This window comes from Pocillopora verrucosa, chromosome 6 (assembly GCF_036669915.1).
Source record: "Pocillopora verrucosa isolate sample1 chromosome 6, ASM3666991v2, whole genome shotgun sequence".
NCBI classification, from domain to species: domain Eukaryota; kingdom Metazoa; phylum Cnidaria; class Anthozoa; order Scleractinia; family Pocilloporidae; genus Pocillopora; species Pocillopora verrucosa.
This window is the reverse complement of record NC_089317.1, coordinates 8,795,043-8,810,350: the sequence shown is the minus strand read 5'-3', so window position 1 is coordinate 8,810,350 and position 15,308 is coordinate 8,795,043. Positions and strand designations below refer to the sequence as shown.

The following is a 15,308-nucleotide window of genomic DNA, read 5'->3' as shown; positions in this document are numbered from 1 at the left end:
AAGGAATCTGTGGAGTTTCCTATAAACGCCACCGTACTTTTTTTGTGATGTTTCCATAGACCCTCCAGTAAATGTTCAGTTGTCGTCAAGTAAGACCATTGTCTGTGAGAATAAGACCATAATCTTCAAATGCTCATCCCATGGAAATCCAGCTGTAGATGGCTATGCATTGTTTGAAAATGGCACTCTCGTAAATGATGTTAGCAGCTCCGGTGTATGGAATAGAGAGATCCTGAGTTGGGGAATGTTTGTTTATCAATGTGTGGCCAAAAACGCCATAGGTACTAGAAACAGCACAGGACTTGTTGTTAATGTACACTGTAAGTAGCTGATGTGATGTCTGTAATTTAGAGAAGCACTGTTTCACCTAAGTTTGGCGATAGGCAATGAAACGAAGCTCTTCTGGCGGGTTATAGAGTGACCGAATGACTGGTGGATCTACCAAAGCATTTAAGGAGGGTAAAACACATTACTTACATATACTGGACAAGTAAACTTGTGGCCATCTCTTAAAGAAAAAAACACTTCACAGGGTGAGAAAAAATAAAAATTAATTAAAAAGTGACAATAAAGAAGTAACACATTGCTAATGTTAAAATAAAACAAGTGATAGAGATTGAAGGTATCTTAAAATGAATTTTTAATTAATGCTAAAAAAAGCGATAACATACATCTTCAAGTTATTAGGATAATTCTTTTGACAAAAGTACTCCATGTTTAGGCACCTAGGGGCACTCGAAGACTTCATCGCCCGAGCGCTCAAAGTACAAAGGGTCAATCCACATTCCGATAGGCCGCTGAAAAAGATTGGCTCGACCTTTCCAAAGAATGTAAATTCAGAGAACTGTTAAAAGTAAACGCTTTTAAGTCGTCTCGGCTTAAAGAAAAGATCAGAGAAAACTACTTCACTTGGATTAGCCAGCTGATCTGCAACGCGTTAGTTGGCCTTTGAAATTGTCAATTATTGTCTACAATGTGTTAATTTGTGTTTACTACCCAAATATAAGTGTTTCCTTCATCTTCTCTATTTAATGACAGTACCCGCATCTATACAATCAATACAAAACGGAACAGTAACCAAAGGAAACAGTATTGCTTTGTCGTGTATAGCAGCAGGTACTCCTCCACCTATGGTCTCTTGGGTCAAAGTAAGCAGTGGTCAACGGATTTACTCAAATTTGTTGGAGGTTACAAATGCTAGCCGGAATGAAGCAGGAGAATATAGATGTGAAGTCAGTAATGAGTGTGGCAATGCATCAGAGACAATAACAATCGACGTGTTATGTAAGTTAAAAGGACTAGCTATAACCTTGACTGAATCAAATTTAGACAAAGTTTGCACCTGTTTTTCAGAATATGCAAAATCCGCATACCTCAACATAACTTGGATAGAAAAACACCAAATATACGTATCCCAAAAAAAAAAAGGATAAGGCCTGGTGACGTAGGAACCACCATAGTAGCGCAAATACCCCTAATTCTTAATACTGGTCTTGTCGAATGGATTATGAGAAAATTATAAATACATTATGTTAAGCAATTTACACTAGCGACACATTTAGGGCCTTTTTATGTGGAGGTGGGGGACCCTAAGCAGTTAAAGTAACCAGCCTCTCCTTATTGTCCGTTATGTTAACTTGATCACGTCTACATGATAAGTGGGCTAACCTGTCTGAGCGGATGGCTTGCTCTGCTAATTAGAGTAACACTGTCCACCAGGGTTGTAAATTGCCATGTAAGTAACCCACCCAGCTGGGGTTTGCCCTCGAGTTATATCATAGCAAGTCCACCAGAAGCCTCACCTCTAGATCCTGTGGATGTAAGATTGCAGTTAAACAATGGCTGTTTTTCAACCACGGCTACGAGTGTTACCTCACCTACTTGAGGTCTCCCATCTTTATGTAAACAAGCCCTTAAGGTATCTGTGGAGTTTCCTATCAACGCCATAGCAATTTGTTTGTGTTGTTTCCATAGACTCTCCAGTAAATGTTCATTTATCGGCAAGTAAGTCTGTTGTCTGTGAGAATGAGACCATAATCTTCAAATGTTCATCCAATGGAAATCCAGCTGTAGATGGCTATGCATTGTTTGAAAATGGCACTCTCGTAAATAATGCTAGCAGCTCTGGTGTGTGGAAGAGAAAGATGATGAGTTGGGGGATGTTTGTTCATCAATGTGTGGCCAACAACCCAATAGGTACTGGCAACAGCACGGGACTTGTTGTTAAAGTAAACTGTAAGTGGCTGTTGTGATGTTTGTAATATAGAGAAGCAGTTTTTAACTTAAGGTCTGGCTAAAGGCAATGAAATAACTCTTTTGACATACTAACCCCACGTTTAGGCACTGAAGGGTACTCGAGGACTTCATCTCACGAGCGTTTAAAGTACAACGGGTCATTCCACTTTCCGATGAGCCGCTGAAAAAGAGTGGCTAGATCTTCCCAAAGAATACAACCTCAAAGAACTGTTAAGAGCGAATCCATGCAAAAATCGACCAAAATCGTCAATTCGTGGCAAGGCTCAAAAAATCAAAATCGCTCTTCTTTTGCATAGTGGTAGACCTAAGTAAGTATACAAACGTTATGTAGTTCTTTATTCGAAAGGCTACCAGCGCTAGCGTTGTAAACGAAAACCTAAGGTCAAATGTTGCTGGTGACTCATCTGTTGGATGGCGTTATTTTATGTTGTCTGAAACACGATTTTCAAATGATTTCTGAGAAGCTCGAAGTAGTTTCCCAAAAAAACTTTTAAATAACATAAAAGTTTGATACTCTTAGTGTTTTCTCCTTCAATCCTAAAAAATTCTGATCAAAGGCACATGATGAAAATCGTCGCTTTTTTCAACTACCTCTCGTGGGTAAACAACAGGTAGCTGTACGCTTTAGCTTTTTATAATTACTCAGACTGTTGTAATGCTAAAAATATAATATATTTTGGTCAACAACGAGTTATACTTAAAATTCTAGCGATATGCTTTTATTTTAGCGCGGTTGTTTTGAAACGCGAGTGAAGCGAATCATAGTGAATTTCAACCCTGCTTTTGGCTTGCAAAATCGTCAGCAGGGGCTTGAAACGGTTTTCCACGTTTTTCTCGGTAAGGAACGGATCTTTCAAAGAAAAAATTAAATGGCGTTTGTACACTAACTAAAGTCTACTAGAATGCAAAAGAAGAGCGATTTTGATTGTTTGAGCCTTGCCGCACTTTGGTCGATATTTGCATGGAGTTGCTCTTAAAAGAAAACGCTCTAAAATCCACTCGGCGTGTAGAATCGATCAAAACAAAATACTTTATTTGGATTAGCTTAGCTAATCTAAAACACGTCTTCGAATTTCTCTACAATATATTACTTTTTGTTTCCTACCTAGATATAAGTATTTTCTTCACCTCTTCTATTTAATGACAGTGCCTGCGTCAATACAGTCAATACAAAACGGAACAGTAACCAAAGGAAACAGTATTACTTTGCCGTGTATGGCAGCAGGTACTCCTTCAGCTACGGTCTCTTGGGTCAAAGTAAGCAGTGGTCATCGGGTTTATTCAAATTTGTTGGCGCTTACAAATGCTAGCCGGAATGAAGCAGGAGAATATAGATGCGAAGTCAGTAATGAGTGTGGCAATGCATCAGAGACAATAACGATCGACGTGCAATGTAAGTTAAAAGAACTAGGTATGACCTTGTCTGAAACAGATTTAGACAAAGTTGGCACATGTTTTTCAGAATATGAAAAACCTGCATACCTCAACATAACTTAGGTAGAAAAAAATATACCAATGCCAAAAAACGAGGATAACGTCTGGTGTTGTAGGACCACCATAATAGCGCAAATACCCTTAATTCTTGATAATGGTCTTGTCGAATGGATAATGAGAAAATTATAAATACATTATGTTAAGTAATTTATACTAAAGACTCATTTAGGGCCTTTGTATGTTGAGGTGGGGGAGCCCAGGCAGTCGAAGTAACTGGCCTGTTCTCATAGTCTGTTATGTTACCTTGATCACGTCTACATGATAGGTGGGCTAACCTGACTGAGCGGATGGCTTCCTCTGCTAATTAGGGTAACTCTGTCTACCAGGGTTGCGAATTGCCAGATAAGTAACCTGCCAAGCTGGAGTTGCTTTCATGCTATATCATTGCAAGCGCACCAGAAACCTCACCTCTAGATCCTGTGGATGTAAGATTGCAGTTGACAATGGCAGTTTTTCAACCACGGCTAGGGGGGGGGGGGGGGGGGCACCTCAGTTACTTGGGGTCTCCCATTGTTATGTAAACAAGCCCTTAAGATATCTGTGGAGTTTCCTATTAACGCCACAGCAATTTGTTTGTGTTGTTTCCATAGACCCTCCAGTACATGTTCAGTTGTCAGCAAGTAAGTCTGTTGTCTGTGAAAATGAGACCATAATCTTCAAATGCTTATCCCATGGAAATCCAGCTGTAGATGCCTATGCTTTGTTTGAATATGACACTCTCGTAAATGATGCTAGCAGCTCTGGTGTATGGAAGAGGAAGATAATGAGTTGGGGAATTTTGGTTTATAAATGTGTGGCCAAAAACGCCATAGGTACTGGAAACAGCACAGGACTTGTTGTTAATGTACACTGTAAGTAGCTGATGTGATGTCTGTAATTTAGAGAAGCACTCTTTGACTTAAATTTTTGGCGACAGGCAATGAAATGAAGCTGTTCTAAGTGGTGAAAGATTGACAGAATGACTTGTGGACGTACCAAAGCTCTTAAAGAGGGTAAAACACATTACTTACATACATTGGACGGGTAAAACTTGTGGCCATCTCTTACAAAACAAAACACTTCACAGGGTGTGAAAAAAGGAAAGAAATAGAAAAGTAATGATAAAGAAGTAACACATTGGTAAGTAGGCAAGTAAAAGAGATTTAAGGCATCCTAAAATGATTCTTTAATTAATATTAAAAAGAAAGTAATAACATACATCTTTAAGTTATTAGAGTAGTTCCTTTGACATACTTACTCCATGTTTATGCACTGAGGGGCACTCGAGGACATCATCTCACGAGCGCCCAAAATACAAGGGTAAATCCACATTCCGATTAGCCGCTGCAAAAAGAGTGTGTCGACCTTCCCAAAGAATGCAAACTCAGAGAAATGATAAAACAAAATGCTTTAAAGTATTCTCGGCTTATAGATAAGATCAGAGCAAAATACTTTACGTGGGTTACCTTAGCTAATCTAAAACGCGTCAATTGGCCTTTCAATTGTAAGTTATTGTCTACAATATGTTAATTTGTGTTTATTATTTAGATATAAGTGTTTCCTTCATCTCTTCTATTTAATGACAGTGCCTGCGTCTATACAGTCAATACAAAACGGAATAGTAACCAAAGGAAACAGTATTACTTTGTCGTGTATAGCTGCAGGAACACCTCCACCTATGGTCTCTTGGATCAAATTAAGCAGTGGTCAACGGATTTACTCAAATTTGTTGGTGCTTACAAATGCTAGCCGGAATGAAGCAGGAGAATATAGATGTGAAGTCAGTAATGAGTGTGGCAATGCATCAGAGACAATAACGATCGACGTGCAATGTAAGTTGAAAGAACTACGTATCACCTTCACTGAAACAAATTCAGACAAAGACTGCACCTGTTTTTCAGAATATGCAAAACCTGCATACCTCAACATAACTTGGGCAGAAAAACACCAAATATACACATGCCGAAATGCAAGGATAAGGCAGTGTGTTGTAGGACCATAATAATAGCGTAAATACCCTTAATTCTTAAAACTTGTCTTGTCGAATAGATTATGAGAAAATTATAGATACACTATGTTAAGTAATTTATACTAACGACTCATTACGTGCCTTTTTATGTGGAGATAGGTGACCTTAGGCAGTTGAAGTAACCGGCCTTTCCTTATAATCTGTTATGTTACCTTGATCACGTTTGCATGATAAGTGGGTAGCCCACCTGTGCGGATTGCCTCCTCTGTCAATTAGGATACCACTATCCGCCAGGGTCGCAAATTACCATGTGAGTAACCCACCCAGCTGGGGTTGCCTTTATGTGATATCACTGCAAGCGCGCCAGAAACTTCACCTCTAAATCCTATGGTTGTAAGATTGCAGTTAAACCATAGCTATTTTTCAACCACGGCTACGAGTGTTACCTCGCCTACTTGGGGTCTCCCATCTTTATGTAAACAAGCCCTTAAGGTATCTGTGGAGTTTCCTATCAACGCCATAGCAATTTGTTTGTGTTGTCTCCATAGACTCTCCAGTAAATGTTCATTTATCGGCAAGTAAGTCTGTTGTCTGTGAGAATGAGACCATAATCTTCAAATGTTCATCCAATGGAAATCCAGCTGTAGATGGCTATGCATTGTTTGAAAATGACACTCTCGTAAATAATGCTAGCAGCTCTGGTGTGTGGAAGAGAAAGATGCTGAGTTGGGGGATGTTTGTTCATCAATGTGTGGCCAAGAACCCAATAGGTACTGGCAACAGCACAGGACTTGTTGTTAAAGTAAACTGTAAGTGGCTGTTGTGATGTTTGTAATTTAGAGAAGCACTTTTTAACTTAAGGTCTGGCTAAAGGCAATGAAATAACTCTTTTGACATACTTAACCCACGGTTAGTTACTAAGGGGCACTCGAGGACTTCATCTCACCAGCGTTAAAAGTACAACGGGTCAATCCACATTCTGATGAGCCGCTGAAAAGAGTGGCTCGATATTCCTAAAGAATACAACCTCAGAGAACTGTTAAAAGTAAACGCTTTAAAATTCACTCGGTGTATAAATTAGATCAAAGCAAAATACTTTCCTCGGATTAGCTTAGCTAGTCTAAAACACGTCAATTGGCCTTTGAATTTCTCTACAATATGTTAATTTTTGTTTCCTACCTAGATATAAGTGTTGTGTTCATCTCTTCTATCTAATGACAGTGCCTGCGTCTATACAGTCAATACAAAACGGAACAGTAACCAAAGGAAACAGTATTACTTTGCCGTGTATAGCAGCAGGTACTCCTCCAGCTACGGTCTCTTGGGTCAAAGTAAGCAGTGGTCAACGGGTTTATTCAAATTTGTTGGCGCTTACAAATGCTAGCCGGAATGAGGCAGGAGAATATAGATGCGAAGTCAGTAATGAGTGTGGCAATGCATCAGAGACAATAACGATCGACGTGCAATGTAAGTTAAAAGGACTAGGTATAACCTTGTCTGAAACAGATTTAGACAAAGTTGGCACATGTTTTTCAGAATATGAAAAACCTGCATACCTCAACATAACTTAGGCAGAAAAAAAATATACCAATGCCAAAAAACGAGGATAACGTCTGGTGTTGTAGGGCCATCATAATAGCGCAAATACCCTTAATTCTTGATAATGGTCTTGTCGAATGGATAATGAGAAAATTATAGATGCATTACGTTAAGTAATTTATACTAAGGACTCATTTAGGGCCTTTGTATGTTGAGGTGGGGGAGTCCAGGCAGTCGAATCAACTGGCCTGTTCTCATAGTCTGTTATGTTACTTTGATCACGTTTACATGATAAGTGGGCTAACCTGACTGAGCGGATGGCTTCCTCTGCTAACAAGGGTAACAATGTCTACCAGGGTTGCAAATTGCCAAGTAAGTAACCAGTCAAGCTGGGGTTGCCTTCATGCTATATCATTGCAAGCGCACCAGAAACCTCACCTCTAGATCCTGTGGATGTAAGATTGCAGTTAAACAATAGCTGTTTTTCAACCACGGCTAGGGGGGGGGGGCACCTCAGTTACTTGGGGTCCCCCATCTTTATGTAAACAAACCCTTAAGGTATCTGTGGAGTTTCCTATTAACGCCACAGCAATTTGCTTGTGTTGTTTCCATAGACCCTCCAGTAAATATTCAGTTGTCGGCAAGTAGGTCTGCTGTCTGTGAGAATGAGACCATAATCTTCAAATGCTTATCCCATGGAAATCCAGCTGTAAACGCCTATGCATTGTTTGAATATGACACTCTCGTAAATGATTTAAGCAGCTCTGGTGTATGGAAGAGAAAGATGCTGAGTTGGGGAATGTTTGTTTATAAATGTGTGGCCAAAAACGCCGTTGGTACTGGAAACAGCACAGGACTTGTTGTTAATGTACACTGTAAGTAGCTGATGTGATGTCTGTAATTTAGAGAAGAACTCTTTGACTTAGATTTTGGCGACAAGAAATGAAATGAAGGTGTTCAAATGGGTTATAGATTGACGGAATGACTTGTGGACGTACCAAAGCACTTAGAGAGGGTAAAACGCATTACTTACATACATTGGACAGGTAAACTTGTGGTCATCTCTCACAAAACAAAACACTTCACAGGGTGTGAAAAAAGGAAAGAAATAGAAAAGTAATGATAAAGAAGTAACACCTTGGTAAGTAGGCAAGTAAGAGGGACTTAAGGTATCTTAAAATGATTCTTTAATTAATGTTAAAAAGAAAATAATAACATACATCTTTAAGTTATTAGTGTGGTTTCTTCGAGATACTTACTCCATGTTTATGCACTGAGGGGCACTCGAGGACATCATCTCACGAGCGCCCAAAGTACAAGGGTAAATCCACATTCTGATGAGCCGCTGCAAAAAGAGTGTGTCGACCTTCCCAAAGAATGGAAACTCAGAGTAATGATAAAACAAAATGCTTTAAAGTATTCTCGGCTCATAGATAAGATCAGAGCAAAATATTTTACTTGGGTTAGCTTAGCTAATCCAAAACGCGTCAATTGGCCTTTCAATTGTAAGTTATTGTCTACAATATGTTAATTTGTGTTTATTATTTAAATATAAGTGTTTCCTTCATCTCTTCTATTTAATGACAGTGCCTGCGTCTATACAGTCAATACAAGACGGAACAGTAACCAAAGGAAACAGTATTACTTTGTCGTGTATAGCAGCAGGCACTCCTCCAATTATGGTCTCTTGGGTCAAAGTAAGCAGTGGTCAACGGATTTACTCGAATTTGTTGGCGCTTACAAATGCTAGCCGGAATGAAGCAGGAGAATATAGATGTGAAGTCAGTAATGAGTGTGGCAATGCATCAGAGACAATAACGATCGACGTGCAATGTAAGTTGAAAGAACTACGTATCACCTTCACTGAAACAAATTCAGACAAAGACTGCACCTGTTTTTCAGAATATGCAAAACCTGCATACCTCAACATAACTTGGGCAGAAAAACACCAAATATACACATGCCGAAATGCAAGGATAAGGCAGTGTGTTGTAGGACCATAATAATAGCGTAAATACCCTTAATTCTTAAAACTTGTCTTGTCGAATAGATTATGAGAAAATTATAGATACACTATGTTAAGTAATTTATACTAACGACTCATTACGTGCCTTTTTATGTGGAGATAGGTGACCTTAGGCAGTTGAAGTAACCGGCCTTTCCTTATAATCTGTTATGTTACCTTGATCACGTTTGCATGATAAGTGGGTAACCCACCTGTGCGGATTGCCTCCTCTGTCAATTAGGATACCACTATCCGCCAGGGTCGCAAATTACCATGTGAGTAACCCACCCAGCTGGGGTTGCCTTTATGTGATATCACTACAAGCGCGCCAGAAACTTCACCTCTAAATCCTATGGTTGTAAGATTGCAGGTAGACGCCGGCTGTTTTTCAACCACGGCTAGGGTGGGGTCCCCTTACCTATTTGGGGTCTCCCATCTTTATGTAAAGAAGCCTTTAAGGTATCTGTGGAGTTTTCTTTTAATGCGACAGCAATTTTTTTGTGTTGTCTTCAAAGACCTTCCAATAAATGTTCAGTTGGCGGCAAGTAAGTCTGTTGTCTGTGAGAATGAGACCATAATCTTCAAATGCTCATCCCATGGAAATCCAGCTGTAGATGGCTATGCATTGTTTGAATATGACACCCTCGTAAATGATGTTAGCAGCTCTGGCGTATGGAAGAGAAAGATGCTAAGTTGGGGAATGTTTGTTTATCAATGTGTGGCCAAAAATGCTATAGGTACTAACAACAGCACGGGACTCCTTGTTAATGTACACTGTAAGTAGCTGATGTGATGTCTGTAATTTAGAGAAGCACTTTTTGACTTACATTATGGTGACAGGCAATGAAATGAAGCTGTTCTAAGTGGTTATAGATTGACGGAATGACTTGTGGACGTACCAAAGCACTTAAAGAGGGTAAAACACATTACTAACATACACTAGAGAGGTAAACTTGTGGCCATCTCCTACGGAACAAAACACTTCCCAGGGTGTGAATAAATTAAGACATAGAGAAGTGATGATAAAGATGTAACATATTGCTAGTGTAAAAATTAGCGAGTAAAAGAGATGTAAGGTGTTTTAAAATAATTCTTTAATAAATTTAAGGAAAAAGTGATAACATAAATCTTTAAGTTATTAGACTAATTCTTTTGACATACTTACTCTATGTTTTGGCACTGAGGGGCACTCAAGGACTTCACATCGTGAGCGCTCAAAGCACAACGGGTAAATCCACATTCTGATGAGCCGCTGCAAAAAGAGTGGCTCCACCTTTCCAAAGAATGCAACCTCAGAGAACTGTTAAAAGGAAACGCGTTAAAGTCTTCTCGGCGTATTGATAAGATCAGAGCAAAACACTTTATTTTGATTCGCTTAGCTAATCTAAAACGCTTCAATTGGCCTTTTAATTGTCAGTTATTGTCTACAATATGTTAATTTGTGTTTACTACTTAGATGTAAGTGTTTCCTTCATCTCTTCTATTTAATGACAGTGCCTGCGTCTATACAGTCAATACAAAACGGAACAGTAACCAAAGGAAACAGTATTACTTTGTCGTGTATAGCAGCAGGTACTCCTCCACCTATGGTCTCTTGGGTCAAAGTAAGCAGTGGTCAACGGGTTTATTCAAATTTGTTGGCGCTTACAAATGCTACCAGGAATGAAGCAGGAGAATATAGATGTGAAGTCAGTAATGAGTGTGGCAATGCATCAGAGACAATAACGATCGACGTACAATGTAAGTTAAAGGGACTAGTTATAACCTTGACTGAAACAAATTCAGACAAAGTTTGCATCTTTTTTTCAGAATCTGCAGAATCTGCATACCTCAACATAACTTAGGCAGAAAAACACCTAATATACGAAGGCAAAAAACAAGGATAAGGCCTGGTGACGTAGGAACACCATAAATAGCGAACATACTGATCTTGTCGGATGGACTATGAGAAAATTATAAATACATTATATTAAGTAATTTATAATAACGGCTAATGTAGGGCTTCTCTATGTGGAGGTGGGTGACCCCAAGCAGTCGAAGTAACCGGCCTCTCCTTATAATCTGTTATGTTACCTTGATCACGTTTGTATGGTAAGTGGGGTAGCCCGCCTTAGTGGATAGCCTGCTCTGCTAATTAAGGTAGCACTGTAAGCCAGGGTCGCAAATTGCCATGTAAGTAACCCACCTAGCTGGGGTTGCCTTCGAGTTATATCAATGCAAGCGCAACAGCAACCTCACCCTACATCTCAGGGTTGTAAGATTGCAGGTAAACGCGGACTAGTTTTCAACCACAGTTAGGGGGGTTACTTCACCTACTTGGGGGTCTCCCATCTTCAATTAAACAAGCCCTTTAGGTATCCGTGGAGTTTACTATCAACGCCACAGCAATTTGTTTGTGTTGTTTCCATAGACTCCCCAGTAAATGTTCAGTTCTCGACAAGTAAGTCCGTTGTTTGTGAGAATGAGACTATAATCTTGAAATGTTCATCACATGGAAATCCAGCTGTAGATGGCTATGCATTGTTTGAAAATGACACCCTCGTAAATGATGTTAGCAGCTCTGGTGTATGGAAGAGAAAGATGCTGAGTTGGGGAATATTTGTTTATCAGTGTGTGGCCAAAAACGCCATAGGTACTGGCAACAGCACAGGACTTGTTGTTAATGTAAACTGTAAGTAACTGATGTGATGTCTGCAATTTAGAGAAGCACTTTTTAACTTACGTTTTTGGGTTGGCAATGAAATGAAGCTGTCCTAACGGGTTATAGATTGAAGGAATGATTTGTGGACGTACCAAAGCACTTTATGAGGGTAAAAAACAATTTACTTACATATACTGGATCGGTAAACTTGTGGCCATTTCGTACAAATAGAACATTTGACAGGGTTTGGAAAAATAAAAAGAAATGGAAAAGTAATAATGAAGAAGTAACAAATTGCTAATGTAAAGATCAGGCAAGAAATAGAGATTTAAAGTATCTCAAAGTGATTTTTTAACTTATGTTAAAAAAATGATAACATATATTTTTAAGTTATTAGAATAATTCTTTTGACATACTTACCCCATGTTTAGACACTAAGGGGCACTCGAGGACTTCATCTCACGAGTGCTAAAAGTACAACGGGCCAATTCACATTCCGATGAGCCGCTGAAAAAGGGTGGCTTGAACTTCTCAAAGAATGCAACCTCAGAGAACTGTTAAAACTAAACGCTTTACAATCTACTCGGCGTATAGATAGGATCAGAGCAAAATACTTTACTTGGATTACCTTGGCTAATCTAAAACGCGTTAATTGGCCTTTCAAATTGTCTACAACGTTGCAGGCTCAAGAATGATTTTTTTTGTCTCATAGTTTGGTTTCAGGTGTTTAGTTTTTCTTCTTCATTAGTGTTCTTTGTCGGTTACCAGTTTTTTACTTGTTATATTTATTTGCATATTGTACATATTCTGTTGGTGCGTAATTTACTTCGTTAGTTGTCGAGGTTGTGGAACTATCGTGCTTTGTGTTTCATCTTTTTCGTCTTTTGGCATAATCACATATGTGTTCATGTCAAGTTTGTTAACTTATCAATGAACGGAAGTTTGTTCTAGTAAAGTTAGACACGAACGATTTGCGTTTGCGGCTAAAAATGTGTTAATTTGTGTTTATTACCCAGATATAAGTGTTTCCTTCATCTCTTCTATTTAATGACAGTGCCTGCGTCTGTACAGTCGATACAAAACGGAACAGTAACCAAAGGAAACAGTATTACTTTGCCGTGCATAGCAGCAGGTACTCCTCCGCCTGTGGTCTCTTGGGTCAAAGTAAGCAGTGGCCAACGGGTTTACTCAAATTTGTTGGCGCTTACAAATGCTCGCCGGAATGAAGCAGGAGAATATAGATGTGAAGTCAGTAATGAGTGTGGCAATGCATCAGAGACAATAACAATCGACGTGCAATGTAAGTTAAAAGAACTAGGTATGACCTTGACTGAAACAAATTTAGACAAAGTTTGCCTCTGTTTTTCAGAATCTGCAGAATCTGCATACCTCAACATAATTTGGGTAGAAAAAGACTAAATTAAATATACGTATACCAAAATACAAGCTAGGCTGAGGCCTGGTGACGACCAAAATAGTGGAAATACCCTTAATTCTTAATAGTGGTCTCGTCGAATAAATTATGAGAAAATTTGAAATACATAATGATAAGTCATTTTATTAACGACTCGTTTAGGGCCTTTTATGTAAAGGTGGGTGACCCCAAGAAGGTGAAGCAACTGGCCTGTCCTTATAATCTGTTATGTTGAGCGGATTGCCTGCTCTGCTGATTAGGGTAACACTGTCAGCCAGGGTCGTAATTTCCCATGTTAGTAACCCACCCAGCTGGGGTTGTCTTCAGGTTATATCATGTTATATCAATGACGATCGACGTGCAATGTAAGATAAAAGGACTATGTATGACCTTCACTGAAACAAATTCAAACAAAGTTTGCGTCTGTTTTTCAAAAGCTGTAAAATCCGCATGCGTCAACATAACTTGGGTAGAAAAACACCAAATATACTTATGCGAAAAACAAGGAGGAGGCCTGGTGGCGTAGGACCACCATAATAGTGGAAATACCCTTATTTCTTAATAATGGTCTTGTCGAATGGACTATGAGAAAATTAGAAATACATTATGTTGCGTAATTTATACTAACGACCCATTTAGGGCCTTTTTATGTGGAAGTGGGGGAACCCAGGCAAGTGAGGTAACCGGCCTGTCCTTATAGTCTGTTGCTCCTTATAGTCTGTATAGTAGTAGCTTTCCTGAGCAGATATCCTGCTCTGCTGATTAGGGTAACACTGTCAGCCAGGGTCGTAATTTGCCATGTTAGTAACCCGCGCCGCTGGGGTTGCCTTCATGTTATATCATGCAAGCGCACCAGCAAACCTCACCCCTACATCCCAGGGTTGTAAGATTGCAGGTAAACCCGGGCCGAATTTCAAAAACGGTAAGGGGGTATACCTCATCTACTTGGGGTCTCCCATCTTCATAAAAACAAGCCCTTAAGGTATCTGTGGAGTTTCCTATCAACGCCACAGCAATTTGTTTGTGTTGTTTCCATAGACTTTCCAGTAAATGTCCAGTTGTCGGCAAGTAGGTCTGTTGTCTGTGAGAACGAGACCATAATCTTTAAATGCTCATCCCATGGAAATCCAGCTGTAGATGGCTTTGCATTGTTTGAAAATGACACTCTCGTAAATGATGTTAGCAGCTCTGGTGTATGGAAGAGAAAGATGCTGAGTTGGGGAATGTTTGTTTATCAATGTGTGGCCAAGAACGCCATAGGTACTGGCAACAGCACTGGGCTTGTTGTTAATGTAAACTGTAAGTAACTAATGTGATGTCTGTAATTTAGAGAAGCACTTTTTAACTTAAATTTTGGCGACAGGCAATGAAATGATGCTCTTCTGACGCGTAAGAGATTGACGGAATGACTTGTGGACGTACCAAAGCACATAAAGAGAATAAAGCACATTACTTTCGTATACTGGACAGGTAAACTTGTGGCCATCTTTATAAAAAGAAATAGAAAATTAATGGTTAAGAAGTAAAAAATTGCTAATGTAAAAATTACGCAAGTAATAGAGATTTAGGGTATCTTAAAATGATTCTTTGATTTATATTTTTTTAAAAAAAGTGATAACAAACATCTTTAAGATATTACAATAATTGTTTTGACATACTTACCCAATGTTTAGGCACTAAGGAGCACTATAGGACCTCATCTCATTAGTGTTTAATGTACAACAGGTCAATCTACATTTCAATGAGCCGCTGAAAGAGTGGCTCTACCTTCCCACAAAATGCAACCGAGAGAACTGTTAAAAATAAATGCTTTAACTGCTGCTCTCGCCTAGAGCAGTCCTCTCGACTTCCCTACCAATAAATTTTTCCATTTTGTGCCCATGATAAGGGTTTAGGACACAAGTTTTATAAATAGTTTGGTTGTTCTTTAATTCTCTTTTTTCGCGTCACCACAAGCCAAATTTGATTTTTAGCTAGACCCCCTGTGGAGACAACGATCGAAAGTCCAAAT

At 39.2% G+C, this 15,308-nt stretch overlaps 1 protein-coding gene across 1 annotated transcript in view; it reads left to right on the top strand.

The window, feature by feature from the left end:
- The window catches only part of LOC131774912 (uncharacterized), a 69,060-nt gene that overhangs the window by 31,208 nt on the left and 22,544 nt on the right, over positions 1-15,308 (top strand). The window contains exons 20-34 of the mRNA XM_066168881.1: positions 60-320; positions 1,039-1,284; positions 1,975-2,235; positions 3,404-3,649; positions 4,341-4,601; positions 5,316-5,561; positions 6,247-6,507; positions 6,920-7,165; positions 7,852-8,112; positions 8,825-9,070; positions 9,758-10,018; positions 10,737-10,982; positions 11,653-11,913; positions 12,938-13,183; positions 14,336-14,596. Of these exons, the coding sequence (XP_066024978.1) occupies positions 60-320; positions 1,039-1,284; positions 1,975-2,235; positions 3,404-3,649; positions 4,341-4,601; positions 5,316-5,561; positions 6,247-6,507; positions 6,920-7,165; positions 7,852-8,112; positions 8,825-9,070; positions 9,758-10,018; positions 10,737-10,982; positions 11,653-11,913; positions 12,938-13,183; positions 14,336-14,596 (3,810 nt within the window). The remainder of the gene's footprint in view (positions 1-59; positions 321-1,038; positions 1,285-1,974; positions 2,236-3,403; positions 3,650-4,340; positions 4,602-5,315; positions 5,562-6,246; positions 6,508-6,919; positions 7,166-7,851; positions 8,113-8,824; positions 9,071-9,757; positions 10,019-10,736; positions 10,983-11,652; positions 11,914-12,937; positions 13,184-14,335; positions 14,597-15,308) is intronic.